Here is a 22,262-nt window from a genome sequence, read left to right on the forward strand (position 1 = left end):
GTAATGTGTTCTGATCACTGACTGAGCAAAAGATCAGTTTGCATGCAGTACATATACCGGTACTGTATGTCTTAATGAGGCTCACTGACTATTTATTATTTGCAGGCAAAGGTTTAAGTCTATATCTTCCAAATTTTGATTAGTTTGTTTACATTTGAATATTCCTTTCATTTCTACATCCGTTATCCTGCTTGCTCTCCGGCAAAGTTATGCACCGGTAGTATCTATCTACGCCTTTTTAAACACAATTCAATCCGACTGTGATAATTTTTCCATGAATCACTTTCACTTTGCACACAGCTAAAGAGAACATCTGTTATTAGCTGTTGTAGATAGAATGAAATTAAACTATTTTTTAAAATAACCATCACTTAAGATATCGCACCTTCAAGTTGTGACCAAGTGCTGAGTTTTGTGAGACCACAGATACCAAAAAGTTTGGTTGCTGCACCACCGTAACCTTGAAACTTGTTATATTAACTCAAACCATCAACTCTTAAGTACAGTGTTTGAAATACTTAGAGTGAACTGCAGGTGTCATGAATTCCCTTTGCTTTTCATAGCAATTGTAATGATTAAGTGTAAGGTGAAAGGACACTTTTGATTCTCTCCTCTTTCATCTAGAACTCCTTCAAATGACAGAGCGCATGAGGGAAAGGCGGTTAAGTTTGCACGACTGTCCGTGTTTTTATGTTATGTGTTGTGTTTATTATTTGACTTTATGTTAACTGTTTTGTGAAGCGCTTTGTTACAGCTGCAACTGTTGTGAAAGCGCTATATAAATCAGGATGTAATGTATTGTAAGTTTGACATGACATATCGGCGAAAGTCCTCATACAGTATTGAACATTCATGCCAGGGATCTCACACAAATCTTTTCACCTATGCATTGCTAGATAAGATACACAGTAAATATCTGTCTTGTACACAGCAGACCACCATACAGTGCCTGTTAAGCACATTTGCTCATTGCTCAGAAAATTACAGACTTACTGATGTGATGCGGGTGTACGCCACTGCTAACTATATCTTGTTTCCTTTTGGAAAAAATGAGCTCATTGAGAACAGCTCTGATTGGAGTGACACATGTGACCTGCTCAGCAAGTTACTGGTGTTATCTGGTGTAAATTGCATCTGAAATGATGACCATCAATCCAAAGGTGAAAGACAGTGATTTATCAGCGTCACACATTATTGCTGTGCACATAATCCCTCTCCTCAAGGCGTTGGACTCTGCACTCAAAGCATTGCCATGCCTTGAACTTAAAGATAAGATAACCCCGAGAATATGAATGAATATTTACAAGAATGTGTAAATATGACTTCACTTTGAAGGAAAACATTTCAAATTTGCCTCGGTGTTTAAGCTCCAGCTTTGCTGCTTTTGTTTTGAACCGTTGACTTCATCCACCCTGAAGATAGAAACACAGTCTCCTGTTTATGACAATATACATTCTGTTTCGTTATGACTTTGGTGGAGACTTTTTATTTGTTGTGTCATCTGATAACAACTCAATCTTAGGCTGCAGGCGCTCATCTGACACGTTTAATATTAATAGCTGAGACACACCTTGAACTCGTGCAACTGTAAAATCTTGTGTTGACTCATCATTTTACAGCGAGTGTGTTTTAGTCATTCGTGGCTTTTTGGGCTCTAAAAAACAACAACAACATATTTCCACATCCCCGAGCAAACTAGTTAATTGCGCGCCGTTTGAAACCTTTATACAAGTGATCGACCCAAAATGGCTCCATGACCGACTTTTCGATCTCAACCTACCTATTTGGAATTATTGATCTAAAGGATTACCCTCATTCTTTTGAGTGGTTTTACTTGATTTTATTTCTATTTCACGCGGCGGAATAGTGATGACGACGTCTGCCTCAAGGTTGGAATCTCTGTGGAATTTGCATGTTGGTGCTTGCGCTCCAACTTCCTCCCACATTGAAAAACATGCATGTTAGGTTCATAGAAGACTAAATTGTCCACCGGTGTGAAAGTGAATGTGAAAAGTTGTTTCAAGCCTGCGATTGATTGGCAACCAGTCCAGGGTGTACCCCATCTCTCCCCCACAGGCATGGATCCCATCTCACCTGTGACAAGGACAATCCTATCGAAAATGAATGGTTTTGATGATATAAAATAATCATCAATGAATTTGAAAACTGCTTAATTGTCGATTAATCAATTAATTGATGCTCATCAACTTTAATAGTGTAAATAGTGTTTTTTTTTTGTCGTTTTATTAGAATAACTTGGAAGTCAAACCACCGTCACAGAGGAGATCGTGTTCAACTTTAGAGGTTCCATCAAACACCCCCCCCTACCCCCACCCAACACAATCTCATCAATTTATTGTGCTCAGTGATCACAGGTCACTTTAAATTGATATGATGTCGTGCCCCCAATTGACCATGGGCGTTCATGGGCGTACAAGAGAGCCCAACGCAGCAAAAATGTGGATCATGGGCTCAACTCACATGCTAAGTGGCTGTAAAAAAAAAAAAATAGCATGTTTGCAAACATCTACTGAGCTGCGATAGCCCATCAAATGACTCCTGACAGTGGATGAACTCGTGAGGCGTTCAGTGGATTTTTTTACAGCAAGGACAAAAGAGATGCACTTGAAGCTGGCCCTTCCCTGTGTCAGTCAGCGTGGAATCAGGATGTTGGAGAGGGGCAGGGCACAAGGCCTGTCAAATATTTACAGCTCTTGTAATCATTAACCTCCCACCAACCCCTGATATCTTAAACCGGTGCCTCGGCCTGGTTGTCATTCCTGCTCTGCCATGACTAACTTTGACACCAAAATGGCAGCTCTTCCTTCACCACCTACACCCTTGTCCACCCTTGAGCTTGCCTGTTCAGTTTTCTTCATCTTTTTCTTCTTCTCTCCAGTTTCTCTAACCTACTGCTGCGGCCTAAATGTGGCCGTGGGGTAACACGCTGCTACACTCCAAACTTTGGCCTCATGTAACACCTCTCGGTGAGTACAACTCAAATCGTTTGTCAGCATTTCAAACTAACGTGAACACATCTGATTACTTTCTTCACAGGGATTACGAACAACGTTATTGTTATTATTTTAACATGAGAGATTTTTTTTTTGTATGAAAGGAAACGTGTGTAACACAGGATGTTAAATTAAAAACTACATAGTAATATTTCAGAAATAATATTTAATTAATGTATTATAATTTTATTTTAATTGATTGGCCTGTGAACAGTTTTCAGGGCTTACCCCGCCTCTCATTTGTTTTAAAATCACATGGTGTAGCTTCACTCGTTATCCTGAACAGAACAAGCTCTTGAAAATAAAGAATGATTTACCGGTATTTATTTGCTTTCAGTTGCATTTCCCCTAAATACATCATGTTTGTTTTCCTCAAAGGAGAAGTAAGCAGATTAAAAAAACAAAACCGACAAAGAAGCAAAAGTAATTGTACCATTTTTGAACAATGTCAGCAGACTGAGTTTTTGACTGCAACGTCATCAAAGATATTGAGCGGGACAAAGAAGTAACATGTCACAGGGTTTCAAATAGAAGCGATTGAACATTGTAGAGAAACATAAATGTCAGCAGGAAGTGCAAAGCCTGCAGTTCACGGGTTAGACACGCCCTTATATTCACATATTGACAGGATTCCTCATGACTGCCACCATAAAATGTTATCTAGTCAAGCTTTGGCCCTTTGGCCACGCTGTTGGTTGACGTTGTCTATTTGAGGCAGTAAAACGGGGAGGAGGAAATTAGCAGGTCAAAGTCACCTACCAGAGGACCATCGTCGAAAGCAGATGAAATTCTGACTTAACCTCGGCGAATTTTGAACTTTGGTCTTCATGCGCTTGGTCTCCCGCTCTCCTCTTGGGTTTGTGGCGGGAAAGGGCGGCCTCGGTCTCGTCACAGATTTGCCTGGATGAGACTTTCGGTGCTCGCTGGATGTAACAGCAACTCCATGTGGATGTTGGATCAAGTTCCAGTGGAGGTGCTGTTACTTGCAGAAAGTTACCACAGATGACTACAGCGATTACTGTGAGCTAATTTGTTCAAAGGGTATTTAAAAAAAAAAAAAAAGAGTAATGGGGCACAAGGTGATGACCTATGAATTGACAGCCAGTGATGAGAACTTCTGCCTGTCATTTCTGTAGGCCACTGCTGTGTTTGTCCTTCAGAACAAAGAGTAGTTTCTTGCATTATCATTTTCCATGTATGAATTATCTTTGCAGGCCTGCGAGGAGGGCAGGAAGACGTTGCGTTGTCCTTGAATGATTGTTGACCATATCCCAATAAAGTTTGGATATTTTCCTTTCTGAGCTTTTACTGTATTTGTGTGGATGCAGGTTACTCCAATTGACTTCATTATTTTTCATATATTTCGCCCTGTTTGGTACCAACCCTGTTACAAATACTCAAACACCCCAAAATTTTTTGGGGAATATCGTTAACCATAATCACGTGAGTCACTTGCTGTATACAGTCAGCTTTGTGTGGAGAGGAAAGAGACATGACTTCCTTCCGTTTCCTTGTCCCGTCATTTACCTCATCTCTGCAGTACACGGGCTTCAAAAAGAGTTTTCGACTGGCTTAATGCATCCTGTTGACGAAAGTGGAGAACACAGCAAGAGCGGGCAACAGCAAGAGCACGCAACATTTCCCAACATGCAGGGGCCCTAGACGTTCACTGCTCTTACTTACAAGTCACCGGTATTACATTTGGTGTGGTATTCTATGTACATCTTTACATCCATTGTGCACAAGCCAATTATAATAGAATTTATTTTGGGTGTTTAGGCTGCCTCGGTAATCATTTGAATTTTCAGAAAATCTGAAGTTCGTAAATGTCTGCAAATTGCAGAAAGAAGAGTCATGAAAGAGAAATAGTTGTGATCAGATGATGAAAAACACTAAAATGCTGATTGAGGCAAACGTGTTGACATTTTTGTTCTCCAACTTCTGATCAAATCTATAGTTACAGTTTAGCATGCCTGTGGGGTTCATCGTGAGATGTGGAGTAAGCAAATGCATTCCTGATATCTTTAGTAAATATATCGTAATTATACTGTACTGTGCATCCACATACTGTACTGGTTGCCACTCAATTGCAGGAAGTGGTAACAATAAAGTACAGGGCAGGTGATCTGAACACATGCTATAATATGGCATTATAAGCACACACATGCAATTGGGGGATGTAAAGGACATGTTTTTTTTTTTTTAGTTTGTGGCAGAAATTGCTCTTGATATATTCCACAACGGGAATAACAGAGGGTTTTGGGGCAGAAAAACTGTACAAAACTTGGGGATATCATACCTGTGAATCTATCTATTTGCTTTTCTGACATTTAGATTACCTGAGTGTCGCAATTTAGTTCATTTCAAACAAAAGAATGCTCTTTGTATTAGAAGTGTGCTTGATAGGTAGATCCAATCACAGCACAGAATTGTGTTTACATTTATATAAATCATTAAATATCACAAAGTTTCTCCTCGGCGATCCGGTGGCCGAATGGTTAGCACGTCGGCCTCACAGTGTAGAGGTGCAGGATTTGATTCCGGCTCTGACCTTCGTGTGTGGAGTTTTCATGTTCTACCCGTGCCTGTGTGGGTTTTCTCCGGGTACTCTGGTTTCCTCCCACATTTCCTCCATCCAACAGTGGCAGGTTAATGGAAAACTCTAAATTGTCCCAAGGTGTGAGTGTGAGCGTAAATGGTTCTTCGTCTATGTGTGCCTTTCGATTGGCTGGCAACCAGTTCAGGGTGTACCCCGCCTACTGCCCTAAGACATCTGTGAAAGGTTACAGCACGCTCCACGTCCCTTGTGAGGATAAGCGGAAGGATGGGTGGGTGGATGGGTGGATGGATGGACCTTTCTCTTTGCCTTTATTGCAAGTGTTTTTGGTTGTCTCATTTTCCTGGTGTTGTACCATTGTTCTTTGTTGAATTTTGTTTGTCTTTCGACCTATTTTTGTTCGTAAACCTTTTTTGTCAATGTTTTTCGGGTTCACGTTTCTGGAATCCAATTCTGTCCGGATCTTTCCGGAAACCTGACAGGCATTTTATGAAGTTCGGTCCATTGACTTGCATTTGTTTAAGAGCCTAATTGACACACTCAATATGGCAGACGTGGTTACGTATGCCAGTAATGGCGCCGCACATTGCACAAACGAATTAGTAGACGACATCTAGTGGTAGAGCGGAAGAGGCGCATTTCCCGTCGATAAACGCGGGTAAAACGCAATTCCGGTTTTCAGAAGGAGGGCAACAGCATGGCGTCCAGCAGCGACATGCCAAATGCTAATGGACTAGAGAACGGGGAACCGGTGGTTAAGCGGCCACGAGAAAACGTCACGCCGGAGTTTCCGTTCCGTTCTCCGAAAGAGCCTGCGAACAAAGTGACTGTGGTGCTCGGAGCTCAATGGGGGGACGAGGGAAAAGGAAAAGTTGTGGATCTGCTCGCAATGGATGCGGATATTGTGTGCAGGTGTCAGGTACCAGCTGCGTTCATACTCAATATTACACTTGACACATAAACGAAACATGACATTCATATATCCTTCGACGAATAAAACGGTAAACGGGTAGAGGCCAGAGAAAGTCGTTTCGGATAGGCAGTGGTTAAATATTCCTGACGTCGTTCGGAGGTTCCGACACGCTGCGATGCTAGCCTGGTTTGCTACCATGTGTTCAACGGTAGATCAAAGCCGCCTCGTTTGAGGGAAACGTGTTGTGCGCAGTGCTACTCTGTCCAAAGAGTGTCTTGGTAGAAGTCATATTGCACAAAGTGCTCCCCCCCCCCCATACGGGTTCTGTGAAATGAAATGACGTAACACAGCGTGCTTTCTCAGTTCCCGTTGCGCATGATGTGGCGTTTACGTACCCTTCGTGATCGGAACTCTGAATTTTTGTTTTTCTCCAGGGTGGCAACAATGCAGGTCACACTGTGGTCGTTGACTCGGTGGAGTACGACTTCCACCTGCTGCCCAGTGGCGTCCTCAACAAGAAGGCTACCTCCTTTATTGGTATATTGGTTCTCTAATTTATTGTGACTGACGTTAATTTTCAGGGAAGATGAACACACTACTGTACAAAAAAAAAAAATCCCACGACCCTTCATTGCTGACACAAAACACACTTCATTGAAGACAAAAATATTTTAAAGAGAATTTTTAAAGAAAAACTACATTAATCTGGTAGCATAAAACCTGCATACTAATACGTAGTTTTTTTGTTGTTGTTTTGTTTTTTTAGAAAAAGCAAACAGGACACTTGACAGTGCGTCACCATGTGTTATGTAAAAAAGATTGACACAAATGTAGCTGTATTTCTTCTAAATATTTAATATAAATATTTAATGTTGCAGGCAATGGAGTTGTCATACACCTCCCAGGGCTGTTTGCAGAGGCACAATCTAACCTGAAGAAAGGCAAAGGTAGTTTTCAACCGTTTGTATAAATATGCATTTGACTAGTTGTCATGTTCAGTAAAGCATTTTTTTTCCTTCACATGTAGGATTGCAAGGATGGGAAGATAGACTCAAGATTTCTGATCGTGCACACATTGGTGAGTATATTTTTTGTCTGAAGTCTTTTTAAATGTAAAAGTGTCTTATTGCGGGTCCCTCGGTCCACCTCCAGTTTTCAACTTCCATCAGGCTGTCGATGGCATTCAGGAGCAGCAGCGACAGCAGCAAGAAGGGAAAAAGTAATTTTGCTCATTATTTAAAGCACTGATGCCTGAATATGTGTCATGTCTGCTGGAGGGAGTATTTTCTAAATTGACTTTGTTTTATTTACTGTTGCGTGTTTATCTTTGCTGCAGTTTGGGAACGACCAAAAAAGGTATTGGCCCTGCCTACTCCTCCAAAGCTGCTCGGAATGGCCTGCGTGTCTGTGACCTTGTCTCAGATTTCAAAGTCTTTGAGGACAAGTGAGTAGCAGTGTGTATGCATACAGTTGGTTCAAGTTTGGGGTTTTGGAACACTCAGAGACCCCACACATGAGGAAAAAGCCAAAGTCTGTTCCTATTGCTCTGGAGTAGTAGTGGTAACTGAAGCTAGGCTAATTATTAACTGTAAAAAATACTCTAATAGATGTACAGAATCAACTTCTTTTATTATAATACAAATTCTGGAAAGTAAAACATAACTTCAAACTTTTAACATGTACTTTGGAGAGAAAAATAATCATACAGAGCTTTGTTGCTAGCTTTTTTTTTTGCGCTATTAATGATGATAATAATAATGCATCTGCGAGGCATCTTGGTTGGCATAGCATCGCTTATACTTATATGAATACGAATGAAGGCATTAACTGGAATGTGTGTGTGTGTGTGTGTGTGTGTGTGTGTGTGTGTGTGTGTGTGTGTGTGTGTGTGTGTGTGTGTTTTTTTTTTTAAGGTTCCGCATGTTAGCAGAGCATTTCTTGACAATGTATCCAAACCTGAATGTGGACATTGAAGATGAACTGGAGCAGTTAAAGGTGAGAGGTGATGGAGTCATACACAGTTTTACTCTGTTGTATCGGGGTTCATCATTTGCGTTTTCATTTGATTGTAGCTTTTTAGGCAAATGTGTTTTTGTGTGTGTGTGTGTGTGTGTGTTTTTTTTTTTTTTTTGGTGGGGGTGGGGTAGTGTATACAGGCAAATATGAATATAGAGTTGTGCGCTTTGAATGTACAGTCGAACCTGTTTTCAACATACCGTTTGTCATCGGCTGTGTACGTAAGTGACTGTTTTACAGTAAACTTCAATTGGTCGTGTGGGTAAAGTTGGAGCGCCAAAACCAACAAAATGTTTTGATGTATGGTCTTGAGAACCCTCGTTTCAAATGGCGTTGAGATTTGTTGTCCAAACCTTTTCAAAATAACTTGCGAGGTACACTCTGAGTTCAGTTACTGATCATTACCTCCTTTATTTGTACTTAGCAATGTATATTACTGTCGTTGATTTGTGATTCCAGTAAGATCAGAAATAAATTTCCAGACATGTTACTATTGGGTCTTTCAATTTGTCAATTTCTTCAGGGATATGCAGAGCGACTTCGCCCTCTAGTGACAGATGGTGTGTACTTTATGCACAAAGCTCTTACTGGCCCCAGTAAGAAAATCCTGGTGGAGGGGGCAAACGCCGCACTGCTGGATATTGACTTTGGTGAGTGCCAGGAGGATTGAGGATTTAATCGAGCTGACGTATTAGATGTTTTTGGCTCCTTTAGCTAATAGACATGTCTCCACTCAGGCACATATCCTTTTGTGACGTCGTCTAACTGCACCGTCGGAGGAGTGTGCACTGGACTTGGCGTGCCGCCGTCACACGTTGGAAGAGTGTATGGCGTCGTCAAGGCCTACACCACCCGAGTGGGCGTTGGCGCGTTCCCAACAGAGCAAGATAATGTGAGTCATGATGCATTTGAGGACTGGTTTTAAAAAAATATATTCTATTACGGTGTGTAGATGGGGTTCCTGCGGATCCTTAAAAACTGCATCACATCTATGAATCTAAAAACAAGGCCTTATTTAAAATGTCTTCAAGCCAACAGTGCATTTTATCTTACAGGAGACAGGGGCACTTTTACAATCGCGAGGTCGCGAGGTTGGCGTGACAACGGGTAGAAAGCGCCGCTGCGGATGGCTGGACTTGATTCTGGTCCGATATGCTCACATGGTCAACGGCTTCTCCGCGTAAGCACGCGTCACTTCTATGAAATTTCTCCTCTTCATTGTCACAACTGAACTCAAGAGCCTTGAATTTGCAGCATCGCCCTGACCAAACTGGACATTTTGGACACCCTGGCGGAGATCAAAGTGGGCGTGGCCTATAACGTCAACGGGGAACCTCTGCCAAGTTTCCCAGGTAAGTGACGAGCCCTCAGATTAATGTCTGCCAGCAGTAGGGCTGGGCAAGGCAATGATGTAAAAAACACTCACCGTTATTTTGATAGATATTGGAATCACATTTAACAAACACCATTATTCATTGATTTCAAAACTTAGTATTTATTCAACTATTTGAATAATATATTCAAATCCAACTTCACAAGCTGTGTCGCCTGAAGTGCGCATTTTCGCCCGCATGATGTCTGGTGCGACTCGACCTCGCATGGTTTCTAGATTCACATTAAGCCTCTGCAAATCCGCCACTGTTTGTTGTCCATGAATGCTAAATGAGGAGGAGCTATTAAAGGCGTCGATGGATCCTCAGCCAAATTGTCTTTCATTTCATTTCAATTGTCTTTGGATCCTCAGCCAAATTGTCACCACGCCATTCAGTGCATACATTGTTATTATTCTAAATGCTTTCCTTTTGAGCTCTTTTTTTGCTGTCTGACTTGCATGTCACAAAGCGAGCCTTTATAAACTTGGGTGGTTTTTGGTCATGGTGCAGCAAACATGGACGTTCTGACGCGTGTCACCGTGGAGTACAAGACCTTCCCCGGCTGGTGCCGCAGCACAGAGGCGGCCCGCAGTTTTAGCGAGCTGCCGGTGCAGGCGCAGAACTACATTCACTTCATTGAGGACTTTCTGCAAGTGCCAGGTTTGTAAAATCTCGTTCTGCATTACCGAGGAGGGCCACAGACGCCGATGCACATTCACACGTTTATTTGACGAGGCAAACGGGTCAAATGCAAATGACCTTTTGTTCCTTCTTGTTTCAGTGAAGTGGGTTGGAGTGGGCAAGTCCAGGGAGAGCATGATCAAACTGTACTGATCTGTGGACACAGTTGCTGTCTTCCATATTTGTGGCCAAGACGATGTCGCTTTGCCATCATTTTAGATGTTAACTCCCATCATAATGGAAGTCTTTCACCAGCCAGGATCCAAGTGAAACGTTTCTGTCTCGCAGCTATCAATACTGTAATCCTTCACGAGTGAACTTATACGTTCCATCTGATGTTTCTGTGTTTTCAGGGTGTCAAGTTTTAAAAGTGGGTCTTCCCACTCATTCCTTCTCCTGGTGATTAAACCCCTTTTTTTCCTTTTTTTTTTTTTTTTTTTAAAAAAGCAGTCTGCTTACCCTTTAACAAATGTTCACACATTTACTGGGTTGTTAGGAGTATCAGACTTTTTTGTTTTTAACTGGGGCGCATTAATGGCAACATGAAAACCTATTATGGAATATCTGAAAAGTTTTTCCGGGGCTATTTTAAATACATTGAGGTTGTTTGTAACAGTGATTGTTGGAGTGAATAGTGTGATTTTGGAAATCATCCTTAGTACAAAAAATATATATAACAAATGATGGTTTCAAATAAAGCTTTCCATGCCATAATTTTTGACAAGAAAAAATGTTAATGTAAATGTAAAAACAAAGAATGACTTATAATAGTTCATCCAAATAAGTTTCTTATGCCATTGTCAATAAATGGAAACTTTAAACTCTTTAAAGGTCTTATTTCTGGTTTGAGTGATTTAAACCAATAATCCTAATTATTCTTCTTAAAAGCCCAGTGTTTTCTTACAAGAAATCTGTAGAAGTATTCACCCTTCCAGTATTTTTCTCCTTTCAAATCCTCATGTGTAAAGCCCTCTGTGTAAAAGCTTTTCGATGCCTGGAGGAATTAGATTAAACCCTAAAGTGGTTTCCTCTGGAGATCGATGCCGAGGTGTAATTTAGTCCCGTCTCTCTTAATGCAACCAAGGCCCAATACAGACACATAATTTATTTTTTTTTTGCACTAAAAGTGATTCACTCTTCAGTTTCGATCTTAGTTAATCGTTACAATTGAAACTACTGTAAATGTCTTTTTCTTTTGTTTTTTTTTGCAATTGAATAATTTGGTCCTTTACAAGTTTTAACGATAGTTTTACCTTCGAATTGTATTTAATAATCCTGAGGGGGTAATTGCACTTAATTTCAGAAATATTGTTTTCTTGTCATTGGAGCGGAGAAACAATACACACATGCATCCTCCCAGAAAAGCTTACCTTTTAAAATCCCCGAAAAGCAAGATTCAGTTTTGTCACACAATACCATTAGGAAAATGGTCTCTTCATGCATTTTTTTTCTTAGTGCACCTTCACTTAAATGAGCAAAGATGCAGACGTTTGCTAACCAATCAATTTCCAGCCTCGAGAAGTCTGCATCATCAAAAATGATAGAAAGAAGAGCGCACAGTTGATGTCTTAATTGAAAATAAAGTGCTCCTAATTGCATGGTCGTCAGGGCCGCCCTCCTTCCTCTTATTTACCGCCATCTTCCTTAGTAAATGTCAACACATTTCTGAATCGGCTACCATTTTTTTCTAAAATTCCTGTCGAGCTTTTTCACAGGTGTTCTTTGAGCATCATTTCCGTTTCTCTTCACTGGATGGACTATAAGCACAAGCGTGTGGAACTGAAGCTAAAAATCGACAAGTAAGGATATTTTTTTTTTCATTTGTTTCATGTGGGATGCCTTTCTCTGTGTCCTAATTGCAAAAACAAATACATTTGAAGATATTGCCGCAGTACAAGTTGAATACTGTAGTTGGTACCTTTAAGGGACTTTTTATCTGTATCATATACATTAATCGATTTGCATTTTGACAATTTATGACTTCTGAAAAGGACCTTTACAAGAAGTGACGGTCTCTGCTTTCGTGTTTTTGTCCTGCAGCATTCCCACAATTTCCATTAATTTTCTATTTCAGTTCAACTGTATTGTATTGACCCAACTTGCCTCAGCTCTTTGCACTTCATATGGACTTTTGTGAGAAGACAGAGAGACAGACAGTCAATCAAAGGCAGACTGGATGAAGTCAGATAAATGTATTTGTCTTGCACGTGATCTGTTGAGTGCATGAAATAAATCCAATTTCATCTAAGTACGGTGCCAGGATGGAAATAACATTTTGTACAACTGCAGTGCTGTTTTTGCAGCCCTAGATTTTGCTTTATATATGCGCATGTGGGATCACATTGGTAAGCTTTGATCACTTTAACAGTATTGCAATAAGAGCGATGCGATACCTGGGAAATCGTTGTCATCCAAAACATAATTATGCTTTTGCAATTGACAGTAACCCTAATTTTGGATCAGCACTGCCAAAGAGGATTTCAGCTGAAAATTTGATATGGTTCTAGTTTGTAGGTCAAAGTTTACGGCAGAAAATTTGCATTTAATCATTTGTTAACTTTTAAATAATGAGTATTTGAACAATCACATTTAAATTTACCATTCTTAAGCAAATAATCGTATCCTAAAAATGGTTTAGTCCTCATACATAGACTTTGACACGACTGTCCTTATCAATCGGTCCTACTACGCTCTCCATTTCTCCATATATGTACAAATTTAGGCTCGGCCTGCGCCAGTTTATTACACAGCACAGGAGATGATGTTTATAGACCTGCATCTGACATGGGGTGGGTGGGGTGAATTAATTGTGGTAAATTACTAATTTGTGGGAGGCCACAAAGTAGGTATAATGTGCACACGAAATGTTAATTTGTGCTCCTGAAATAGCTGTGACATTGTATTAGACAGCTGGATTAAAAACAAAAACAAAAATCAAATGCTTCATCTCTGGAGATGGTAAGGTGGAGGGAGAAGCTGGGGCTAAAAACGATGGACGGAAATAGATATGATCGAATTTTATTTTCGGCTGGGGATAAGCAGCAGAGACATTTTCAAAGATCTGGAATTGCAAGCCATTGATGGGAGGAGAATAATGAAAGAAACTTAATTTAAGGACATCGTGAACTGGAGTTGCTGGTGTATGAGGTGCACTCCATTTGCGGACACAGACAACAGAATTTTCTGCGCACATAACGTCTCACAGCCAAAGAACTACATTGAAGTCAGTTGATGAGTTTCATTTTGAGAAAAGTAAGGCTCAGTTCCTATTTTAGGGCATACACATTGATTTGGTTATGGTTAAAAAAGAAATAGAAATATATATGGCACTTCAAAAGTTGTTTCTTGTAAACACAAGGTCGCAATTGTTCTTTGGCAGTGTGAGGGTCAGTCGTGTGATGTGCAGAGGGGAGTCAATTGTGGGGTTTTTTTTGGCTTTTGTCCAGTTCAGTCAGGCCTTAGAAGCACGACAGTCACCAACTTATCAGCTGTGATTGTGCTTTACATTTGACACACACACACTCACATTCTGGTTTCCGTATGTTGTGGAGACCGTAGGGACACATTGGCGCTCTTTTGTGGACAGCAGTCGTTCTGCTTTTTTGAGGTTACAATGCCGGCTTGAAAAGCGGGCGGGACTTTGTGATGACTACAGCTGACAATGACAGGCTGTGGCCATCGCGACGTTCCGGCCTCTCTGCCTGCTGTCTTGAAGCTCAACATTGGAAGTCTGCCTACAGGCTTCTTATCCTGGACACTTTGCACACTCACACACAGACAGCTACTAAAATAAGCGTGCGACTCACTGAATTTGCGTTCAAGCACACTTTGATTGACATTGACATTTAATTTCTCATTATTGTACGGAATGCAGTTTACAGAAATAAACAGTAGTACAGTAGTAGTACTCTCGACCAGATGAACAGCTTAATGCACTCAATGCATTTCAAACGAACTGTCAATGGTTCTTGTGAAGAAAAACAAAACAAAACAGTATTGTTTCTGTAATTTTCGGCCGCTCTTTTGTGTTCAATTTAAATTGCGCATTGTTCACATGAAACTGACTGTGACTTGAGTGTGTGAAACAGTCGCATCCCAGTTAGTTTGATTGAATCTTCTCCTCCTCCATGTTCTCTATGTTGAAACATCCATCCCTTAATTTGAGCGTCTGCAAAACGACACACACACACACACACACACACACACACACACACACACACACACACACACACACACACCATGCATGCTACACTCTGACGACACACACACACACACACACACACACACACACACACACACACACACACACACACACACACACGGCATGTTCCATTCTGCTCTCCCCTCTGGAGATAAACAGGTGGAAGAGCTACTAAGTGATGTCTGCCATCTAGTGGTGAATGGTGATATTACAATATTACAACTTAACAGGCATGGTGGGGGGAAGCCTTTTGTAATGTTGCCTGTCCCTACACACATGCGCGCACACACACACACACACACACCCCACTACAGCAATTCAATCAAGCAGTATGTGAGGTTATTGAGACAGCGAGGCTGAGCTGGCTCCTGCAGTCGACACCGATCAGACCCCAGTGAATCCCGGCATCGATCCTGCCCAAATACTGTATCGACAGCCAGGCAAAGAGGTGACCACGTGATGCAATGTCCATTTCGTCATTACATTTCATTGTGTGGTGCTTTTTCTCTCTTTGAGCTCACTCTCTTAGTCTCTCATCCACCTCGTAATGTCAGCTTGATTGAGTATTTTCTCCTCCCTTGTGGGTTCAGCAACAGCCTCCCTCCTCACCCACATTCACGCACACACACTCACGCTGTCTGCGCAGGCACCCAGCCCATATGTGACCGCCTCAGCTCATCAGTTTGTTGCTGCATGAGGCGACTGCAACTCTGGCTTCTTATTATTCTTCATTTTTAAGGTAGGTGCACTTGTAACAGTGTACTGAGCACATTACGGAACCCCTCAGGTGTTAATAGAGGACTATTACAGCCATGGCTCGCATGCAGCTGCATCAGCAACATCTGCAGTGCTGTTGGCACACAATACGAGCCACATTGTAATTAGCGTGGTCGGGTGGTGTTTAATCCCATTGTGTCACAGGCTGCTGTATATAATTGCTTTTGGTGAGAATGTTACACTCATGACATGTCATGAAGCTGCCTGGCTGTGTGAGTAGTGTGATGTGAACTTTTTTGCTGTAATCTGCTCTATTTGATGTCTCTTGATTCATGTTATCAAGTTGAGAGAGCTGCTGGCTAAAGAGTGTCGGTTTTCAAAGACGTTCTGGATATGATCTAGTTGTTCCTGTTTGAGAAATGTACATGCATTCTCAACTGAAATTATTCTCATATTTCCAAGCAGGGTTCTCAGTCAAGACACTGCACAGGCTTCCTTTTACGCAATTTCATGAACTCCAGCTAACGTCTGTTGATGTCATTACTACACAATACACATGGCAATGACCAAAGATGCTTAAAAGTTAATATTGAGTTTGGAATGTAAATATCCGAAGTTGTATAACAATAGGCTTATTTTATCATCATTTGTGGTAGCGTGGAACTCAAGTGGTGTAATGGTGAAATACTCATGTCTTGTCAGTAGATGAGTGTCTTGCATTGTTGCGTTACAACCAAAAGGTGTGTGAGTTCAAATCCACACTGTTATGTGTGTGACATTGGAATATTTATCCCCCCCAGCAGTCCAAAACATCTGTCAGGGAATTGTTTGAGCCCATACGTCACCTTACGTTCAGCGCCATTGGCTCTGATACGCCTCCTCCATTCCAACAGTTGAAATGGCCGAGTGTGACTACGCCCAAAGACTGAGAATTGTCCATATTCCGAATGTCATTTGAATGGTTGCCTATTTGTGTAAACCCTGTGATTGACTGATGATCAATACAGGGTCAACCCCACCTCTCACACTTTGTCCAAGAATAGGCGACTATAGACAGTAACAATAATGTAAAAGATGAATGGAAGGATTATTAGCCAATTAATGGATGCACCACAATGCAGTGTCATTGTGCTGCAAGCGCAATGATCAACATGCTTTTAAATGATTGCCTTTCTGACTATGCACGTTAAAAGTGAGTATTATTTTCTCTCACGAGACATTTTTAGTCAGATCTGATTGCGTTGCAATAATGTATTCGAAACAGTGTCCAAGGAGTGCATCTCTGATTCAAAATCTCCTTTATCCCCCGTCTGTAGTGTCCCCTCCAACAGAGTGTGATGTGGATGGGCTCCCCAGTGGTTACGGATCAAGGGAGTCCATCCTCAGGCCAGGTGAAAAGAAAGACTGGAAAAGAAGAAGGCGTGGTCGCGATAACAGGTTTGTCGAGCTACTACGGCGACCTGTCTTTGTTTTGCATGTTCGTGACCACGTCCGTTTGTTCATTTGAGCGGTGATGATGTTGCTTCTCAGAAGGGCGGTAGCGGGCTCGAGTCATTGCTTTTTGGGGGTGTTACAGCTGCAACGGCTGGGATCCAGGCCACCCCAACACAGATCCTGGCAGAGGAAAATCGGGCCCCACATTTGAAGTGACCGGAAGTGCAGCCATGCGCTGCTCCACCCTGCTTGCCATCCTCACAGGGGTGCTACTCTACTTGGTGCTGGGTGCCGTGGTGTTCCGCGCTTTGGAGGCGCCGCTAGAAGAGGGCAAGCACAAGCAGCTGCAGGGGACATGTCAGGAATTCCTGATGAACTTCACCTGTGTTGGTGCTGACAACCTGCAAGCTCTCATAGAGGTATAGTGCAGATCATTTTATACTACCTCCAATCAACCAAATATAAACTAATGACAAAACATCAGTGAGGAGGGTACACCCTCGGAGTACCAGTTCAGTATTTAGCCCATTCTGTCCTTCAGAAGAACCGTAGTTCTCAGTTGTGTTCAGCAATGCAAAGTCCAAGTCAGTGTGGCCACACCACAATCGTTTGTGGCATCATGCATTCACCGTTCCTCCATTTACATACACACATAATGGAAAAGACTTTCTAACAAGGAAAATATTATTGAGTAGAAGAAAGCCAAGCAATAATTGGAATTTTTGTATTTAAAAAAAAAAAAAACATTTCCTAAAGTTGAGTTTGTATCAGGTTTCACCAAACAGGGTCAGCAAATGTATCAAGAGATCTTTCGTGGATCTAAAGGATTCCAAAGATGATTTTTTTTCTCATCTAGAGTAATATCTACAGTTTATGTAGGGAGTATAGAAGTGACCGTGTGGAAGTTGTGTTGTATTATTTTCCACTAGATTCAGTTCTGGACACATTCGTTATCTCTAGAAGAGTGGGTCTCATTTTGGGGGTCTGTGAGACAGTAGTTAGCGCTCGGCGAAAGACTCTGGAATAGATGATCATCTTAAATGGGATGAGGATTATGATGGGCTCTGCCCTGTAAGGGACACCATCATCTGAAAAGTTCAAGAATTGTTCTAGATCACAGGTGTCAAAGTCCAGGCCCAGGGACCAGATCCGGCCCGCCACGTCATTTTATGTGGCCCGCGGGTGCAAGTCATGTGTGTCAACTTTCATGATCCTTTGCTGAAATTTGTCCCGAAATGTCAAACTGTCATGAGTAATAAATAACGTTGAGATATTGCATCTGCCCTCCGAGGGAAGCCGTAACTCCGAAGTGGCCCGCGACAAAAAATTAGTTTGACACCCCCGTTCTAGATAATATGACACCATGTTTTAGAACATAATGGGTTTCAAAATGGCCTCTTCTCATTATACGACGTGCAAAGTGACATACACACACACACACACACACACACACACACACGCACACACTGTAATCAGAAACGTGTCTTTGATTGTAAGTAATGATATTTGCCAACTGTGAAATTCATCAACGTCATTTCTGGGAAAAAGCAAATAAATCAGGGAATATTATTTTTTTTTTTTCCCCCCATAATTCCATGGTAGGAAGTAGCAGAAGCCATCGGTGCAGGTGTGGATCCGAGCAACAACGCCTCCTTTGTCAGCCAGTGGAATCTGGCTAGTGCCTTTTTTTTCTCTGGGACAGTCATCACGACTATTGGTGGGTATACGCAAGGCCGCTAGAGACATCCTGCATGGCGACACGATAATTGTTTATTTTGATTGTACATATGCAGGTTTTGGAAACATCTCTCCAAAGACAGAAGGCGGCCAACTGTTTTGTATTTTTTACGCCTTGGTTGGAATTCCGTTCTTTGGTATTCTTCTTGCTGGAGTTGGAGACCATCTGGGTACCGGGTTGAGGAAAACGGTTGCCAAAATAGAGAAACTCTTCCTGGTCAGAGCCCAAATGGAACTTGACTTGTTACACTGCGTGTTGGTTTTGTTTGATCGACTGCACTGTGGTTTCTTTTCTACGGACAGAAATGGCGCATCAGTCAAACCATTGTGCGAGTTATTTCTGCCATCTTGTCCATCCTGCTGGGCTGCCTGCTGTTTGTTGCAGTGCCAATCCTGGTTTTCCAAAAGGTGGAAGGTTGGACACTGCTGGAGTCTGCATACTTTGTCGTCATCACCTTGACGACGGTGGGGTTTGGGGACTATGTGGCAGGTAAACTACACTTGGATGTTCGTACTTTTCGGACATATCCATTTTGAGAGACCGATCTCACTCTTGCATATTTTGAGTGATGGAACCTCAGCGAAAAAGTCATTTAAAGTACCAGCTGAATAACAAAGACATAGAGCTATCCTTCTAAGTCTGGCCTGCATAGTGCGACCATGACTGACAAGCATTTCAGGCTAACTAATTAACTATGAATATTTTAATTTTAAATAATGTTGCTTTGGGTAGAATGTCTTTACATATTTGAACTTAGCATGCCTCTATCTGATTTTTTGGAGCTGATGCACAGAGGCTGGTTAAAATCTTTACAAGTTAACTCTTAATATGGATGCATTTATTTCACTTTGCATTGAGAATTTTCATTCGGCCATTGCATTATTTTTTTCTCGTATGAGATAAAGTATTTTTGGTTCCATCTGCTGTATTGGTCTCTTCTGGATCAAATTTGCATTCGTGCTGCATGGAAGCATCACTATAACCCACTGACACTCTTCTTGAAGGGGATTCAGGGCTCGAAGGCAGCGACCACTGGTACAAGCCTTTGGTGTGGTTCTGGATCCTGCTGGGTCTCGCCTACTTTGCATCCATTCTGTCAATGATAGGAAACTGGCTTCGAGTTCTCTCGAAGAAGACCAGAGCTGAGGTTTGAATTCCTTCCTGTTGGTTTTAGCATTCTCACTGGTTCCATCATTGCTAATTTTATGCTTCTGTCTTAGATGGAGGAACTGCGAGCCCATGCCACTGACTGGACCCAAAATATACAGAATATGGATTTTCGGATCTCTGGAAAAATTGATGATCCCTTTAGACGGCGCCGGCGAAGGCGGCGCCATCGCGCTCGCAGCCACGGTCATGGTGCTTCAGCTCCCGGGGCTCCCGAGGGAGAAGATCAGAATGAGAGTGAAACGTATTCAGAATCTTACTCCTCTTATACATCCTCCTATGAGTCAGAGTCTGGATCTGAATCTGAAACCACTCAATCCGATCAGGTGCCCGAAGAAAAGAAGGACCCCCTCTTTTCTCAGCCTCTTGACTTTTTTGGGGAGAACCTAGCATTCATTGATGAGTCATCTGATGCTCAGAGTGGTCATTTACATTTAGATACTCAATTGGATTCAAAACCACCAAATCCGAAACACGTCCAACCACACAAAAGAAGGCGTCACAGGAGGCCCGTCCCACAAGGAGGCCTCAAAAATGATCGTAGCAAACGATCCAGTCTTGACATGAAGGAGCACAACGGAACCCCACACCCAGTTCCAAATATACCGCCGAAGCCTCAAGTATAAAAAAAAGCATCGAAAAATATGTTGCGAGCACAAGAAAGGCCAAAACAATATATCCCCGTTGTGGGACTAATGATGGGATATATTAAGGCAAAAAGTGTGACCAGAACAACAATTTGTTTGTTTGTATTGCATAATACAGGCAAATGAAACTGAAGTGTTGAACAAGCTTTGGCCGCATGTGGATTGCAGATGATGCCCGTTTACTTTAGCACGTATGCCTTAATGTGAAAATGATGAAACGTCTCAATGCCTTTGCTTTCGTTGCTGTCTGTGGAATTGCTGCTCTCTGCTGGGCTGAGAGAGGATCAACAGTTTCTATATATATAATTTGTGTCATTATTTATTTATTATGTAATCATTCCAAACAATGCAAAAAAATGAAAAAAAATCAGGACGGACAAACCAAAAAAAAAAAAAAATCATATTACTATTTTGGTGGCACTGACCACAGACACTTGCCTGCCAATGGACTTTGAGTGCTACAGTTGTAGATGTTTACGGTGGTTCACGCAACTTTTAAAATGACTACAAAAGACAACATTTGTATTTTGATGGCCTTATGCGCCAGTGTTACTGCACTCCATATACTGTACGTCCTTTTTACAATAAAATACAACCACTGTGTTTTACAATGTCACACTGTCTACTGTGAAAACAAAGTTCATGATGACATTGCTGACTAATGTCATGTCGACTAGTGGACTGTGACTGTTTCTCATGTATTGTCCAAAACACTCCAGAGATTCCACATGTCAGAGCAGAGTTTCTTTTTAAATTGTAGATCATAATATCATCATGTGATCATGAGGCATGGCATATATTATTCAAATAGATGTAAGCCTGAGTGGACAGTTCTCTTCTCCCAACTTTATGAGTTTGAAGAAAGACTGCCTCATGCAGTGCACAAAGCAAAGGACCACAAAAGGCATGGCTGGATGATGTGCAAGAACTTGAGAACCCTTCAAACAAATATAAGTAAATTGGCAAACATTCCGATGTATGCCAAAATATTACTTCTGTTATGGCTAAAAAAAGGTGAGACCAACCACGTAATCCTCCTTTTTTTTTTTTAATTCCATGTGGGTGTAACACCTAGATGTTCCAATACTTTTGTCCACATTGTGTACGCTGGTGAGGACAAATTAAGCCCAAGCTGCAAGACTGGAATAGCACGCATGCTGACAATAACCACTCACGCATCGATGGACTCAAAAGACTTAGAACAATGCAGTATCAATCACAATGCTCTTTCATATTTATATTTTTAAAAAAAGGTCATGATAGTCAGGCACTCCGGAATGAACAGACAATTCCAAGAGGAGCTTGGCAAACAGACTGGAAGCTAAGTGCCAAGAATAAATCGCTAAAACTCATACGTGGCGGGTACAAGTGGCACATGGAAGAGGGAGCACACACACACAAACAGACTAAATATACACAAGAGGTGCATGTGATGATGATTGCAGACAGGTGAAGCACTTAGAGCCTGGAAGAGAACACAATCACTACGCCTGGAGATACATTGAGAGAAGTGAGGAAAAAAATACAATAAAACAAGAAATGAAGATAAGCAGCTGAATGAAATTGACACTCAATTGTGTGGGTATTTTGTAAGTACCTTACTCGGGGATTTTTATCTTGATAGAATGTTATTGCTGTGTCTCAATGATATTCCACTTTAAATCTGACTTGATAAAACTGGCCAACATTTTCTTGTAATCTATTTATTTTTAATCAGATATGCAAGTAATTTTTTTAGAATTTTTTTTTTTGCGCTGATTCCTGCCCTTGTTTTTTTCTAGCACATCAGATTTTCCCCAAAAAA

At 41.5% G+C, this 22,262-nt stretch overlaps 2 protein-coding genes across 2 annotated transcripts; both read left to right on the top strand.

Moving 5' to 3' along the window:
• The first annotated feature begins 6,210 nt into the window (after positions 1–6,210).
• On the top strand, positions 6,211–11,380 carry adssl (adenylosuccinate synthase, like). The gene is made up of 13 exons (XM_019858950.1): positions 6,211–6,490; positions 6,919–7,021; positions 7,363–7,431; positions 7,512–7,562; positions 7,637–7,703; positions 7,821–7,928; positions 8,398–8,479; positions 9,024–9,150; positions 9,238–9,392; positions 9,556–9,680; positions 9,755–9,852; positions 10,384–10,533; positions 10,655–11,380. Exons 1-13 carry the CDS (start codon positions 6,269–6,271, stop codon positions 10,705–10,707), a joined length of 1,410 nt encoding a protein of 469 aa, XP_019714509.1. The 5' UTR covers positions 6,211–6,268; the 3' UTR covers positions 10,708–11,380.
• Positions 11,381–14,957: 3,577 nt separating this feature from the next.
• On the top strand, positions 14,958–21,074 carry kcnk4b (potassium channel, subfamily K, member 4b). Its single transcript, XM_019858593.1, has 8 exons — positions 14,958–15,494; positions 16,789–16,909; positions 17,049–17,325; positions 18,509–18,623; positions 18,700–18,860; positions 18,947–19,133; positions 19,649–19,791; positions 19,865–21,074. Exons 3-8 carry the CDS (start codon positions 17,137–17,139, stop codon positions 20,435–20,437), a joined length of 1,368 nt encoding a protein of 455 aa, XP_019714152.1. The 5' UTR covers positions 14,958–15,494; positions 16,789–16,909; positions 17,049–17,136; the 3' UTR covers positions 20,438–21,074.
• Positions 21,075–22,262: the final 1,188 nt, after the last annotated feature.

Source organism: Hippocampus comes, unplaced genomic scaffold (assembly GCF_001891065.2).
Source record: "Hippocampus comes isolate QL1 unplaced genomic scaffold, H_comes_QL1_v1.1 scaffold66, whole genome shotgun sequence".
Taxonomy (NCBI): domain Eukaryota; kingdom Metazoa; phylum Chordata; class Actinopteri; order Syngnathiformes; family Syngnathidae; genus Hippocampus; species Hippocampus comes.

What these genes read in the sequence shown, in the direction of transcription:
- adssl (XM_019858950.1), top strand. Translation starts at nt 6,269, where the DNA reads ATGGCGTCCAGCAGCGACATGCCAAATGCTAATGGACTAGAGAACGGG. An exon ending in CAGCAGCAAGAAGGGAAAAA is followed by an intron (nt 7,704 to 7,820) that starts GTAATTTTGCTC and finishes TCTTTGCTGCAG; the next exon opens with TTTGGGAACGACCAAAAAAG. An exon ending in GGACTTTCTGCAAGTGCCAG is followed by an intron (nt 10,534 to 10,654) that starts GTTTGTAAAATC and finishes TTCTTGTTTCAG; the next exon opens with TGAAGTGGGTTGGAGTGGGC.
- kcnk4b (XM_019858593.1), top strand. Translation starts at nt 17,137, where the DNA reads ATGCGCTGCTCCACCCTGCTTGCCATCCTCACAGGGGTGCTACTCTAC. An exon ending in ACCTGCAAGCTCTCATAGAG is followed by an intron (nt 17,326 to 18,508) that starts GTATAGTGCAGA and finishes ATTCCATGGTAG; the next exon opens with GAAGTAGCAGAAGCCATCGG. An exon ending in GTTTGGGGACTATGTGGCAG is followed by an intron (nt 19,134 to 19,648) that starts GTAAACTACACT and finishes CTCTTCTTGAAG; the next exon opens with GGGATTCAGGGCTCGAAGGC.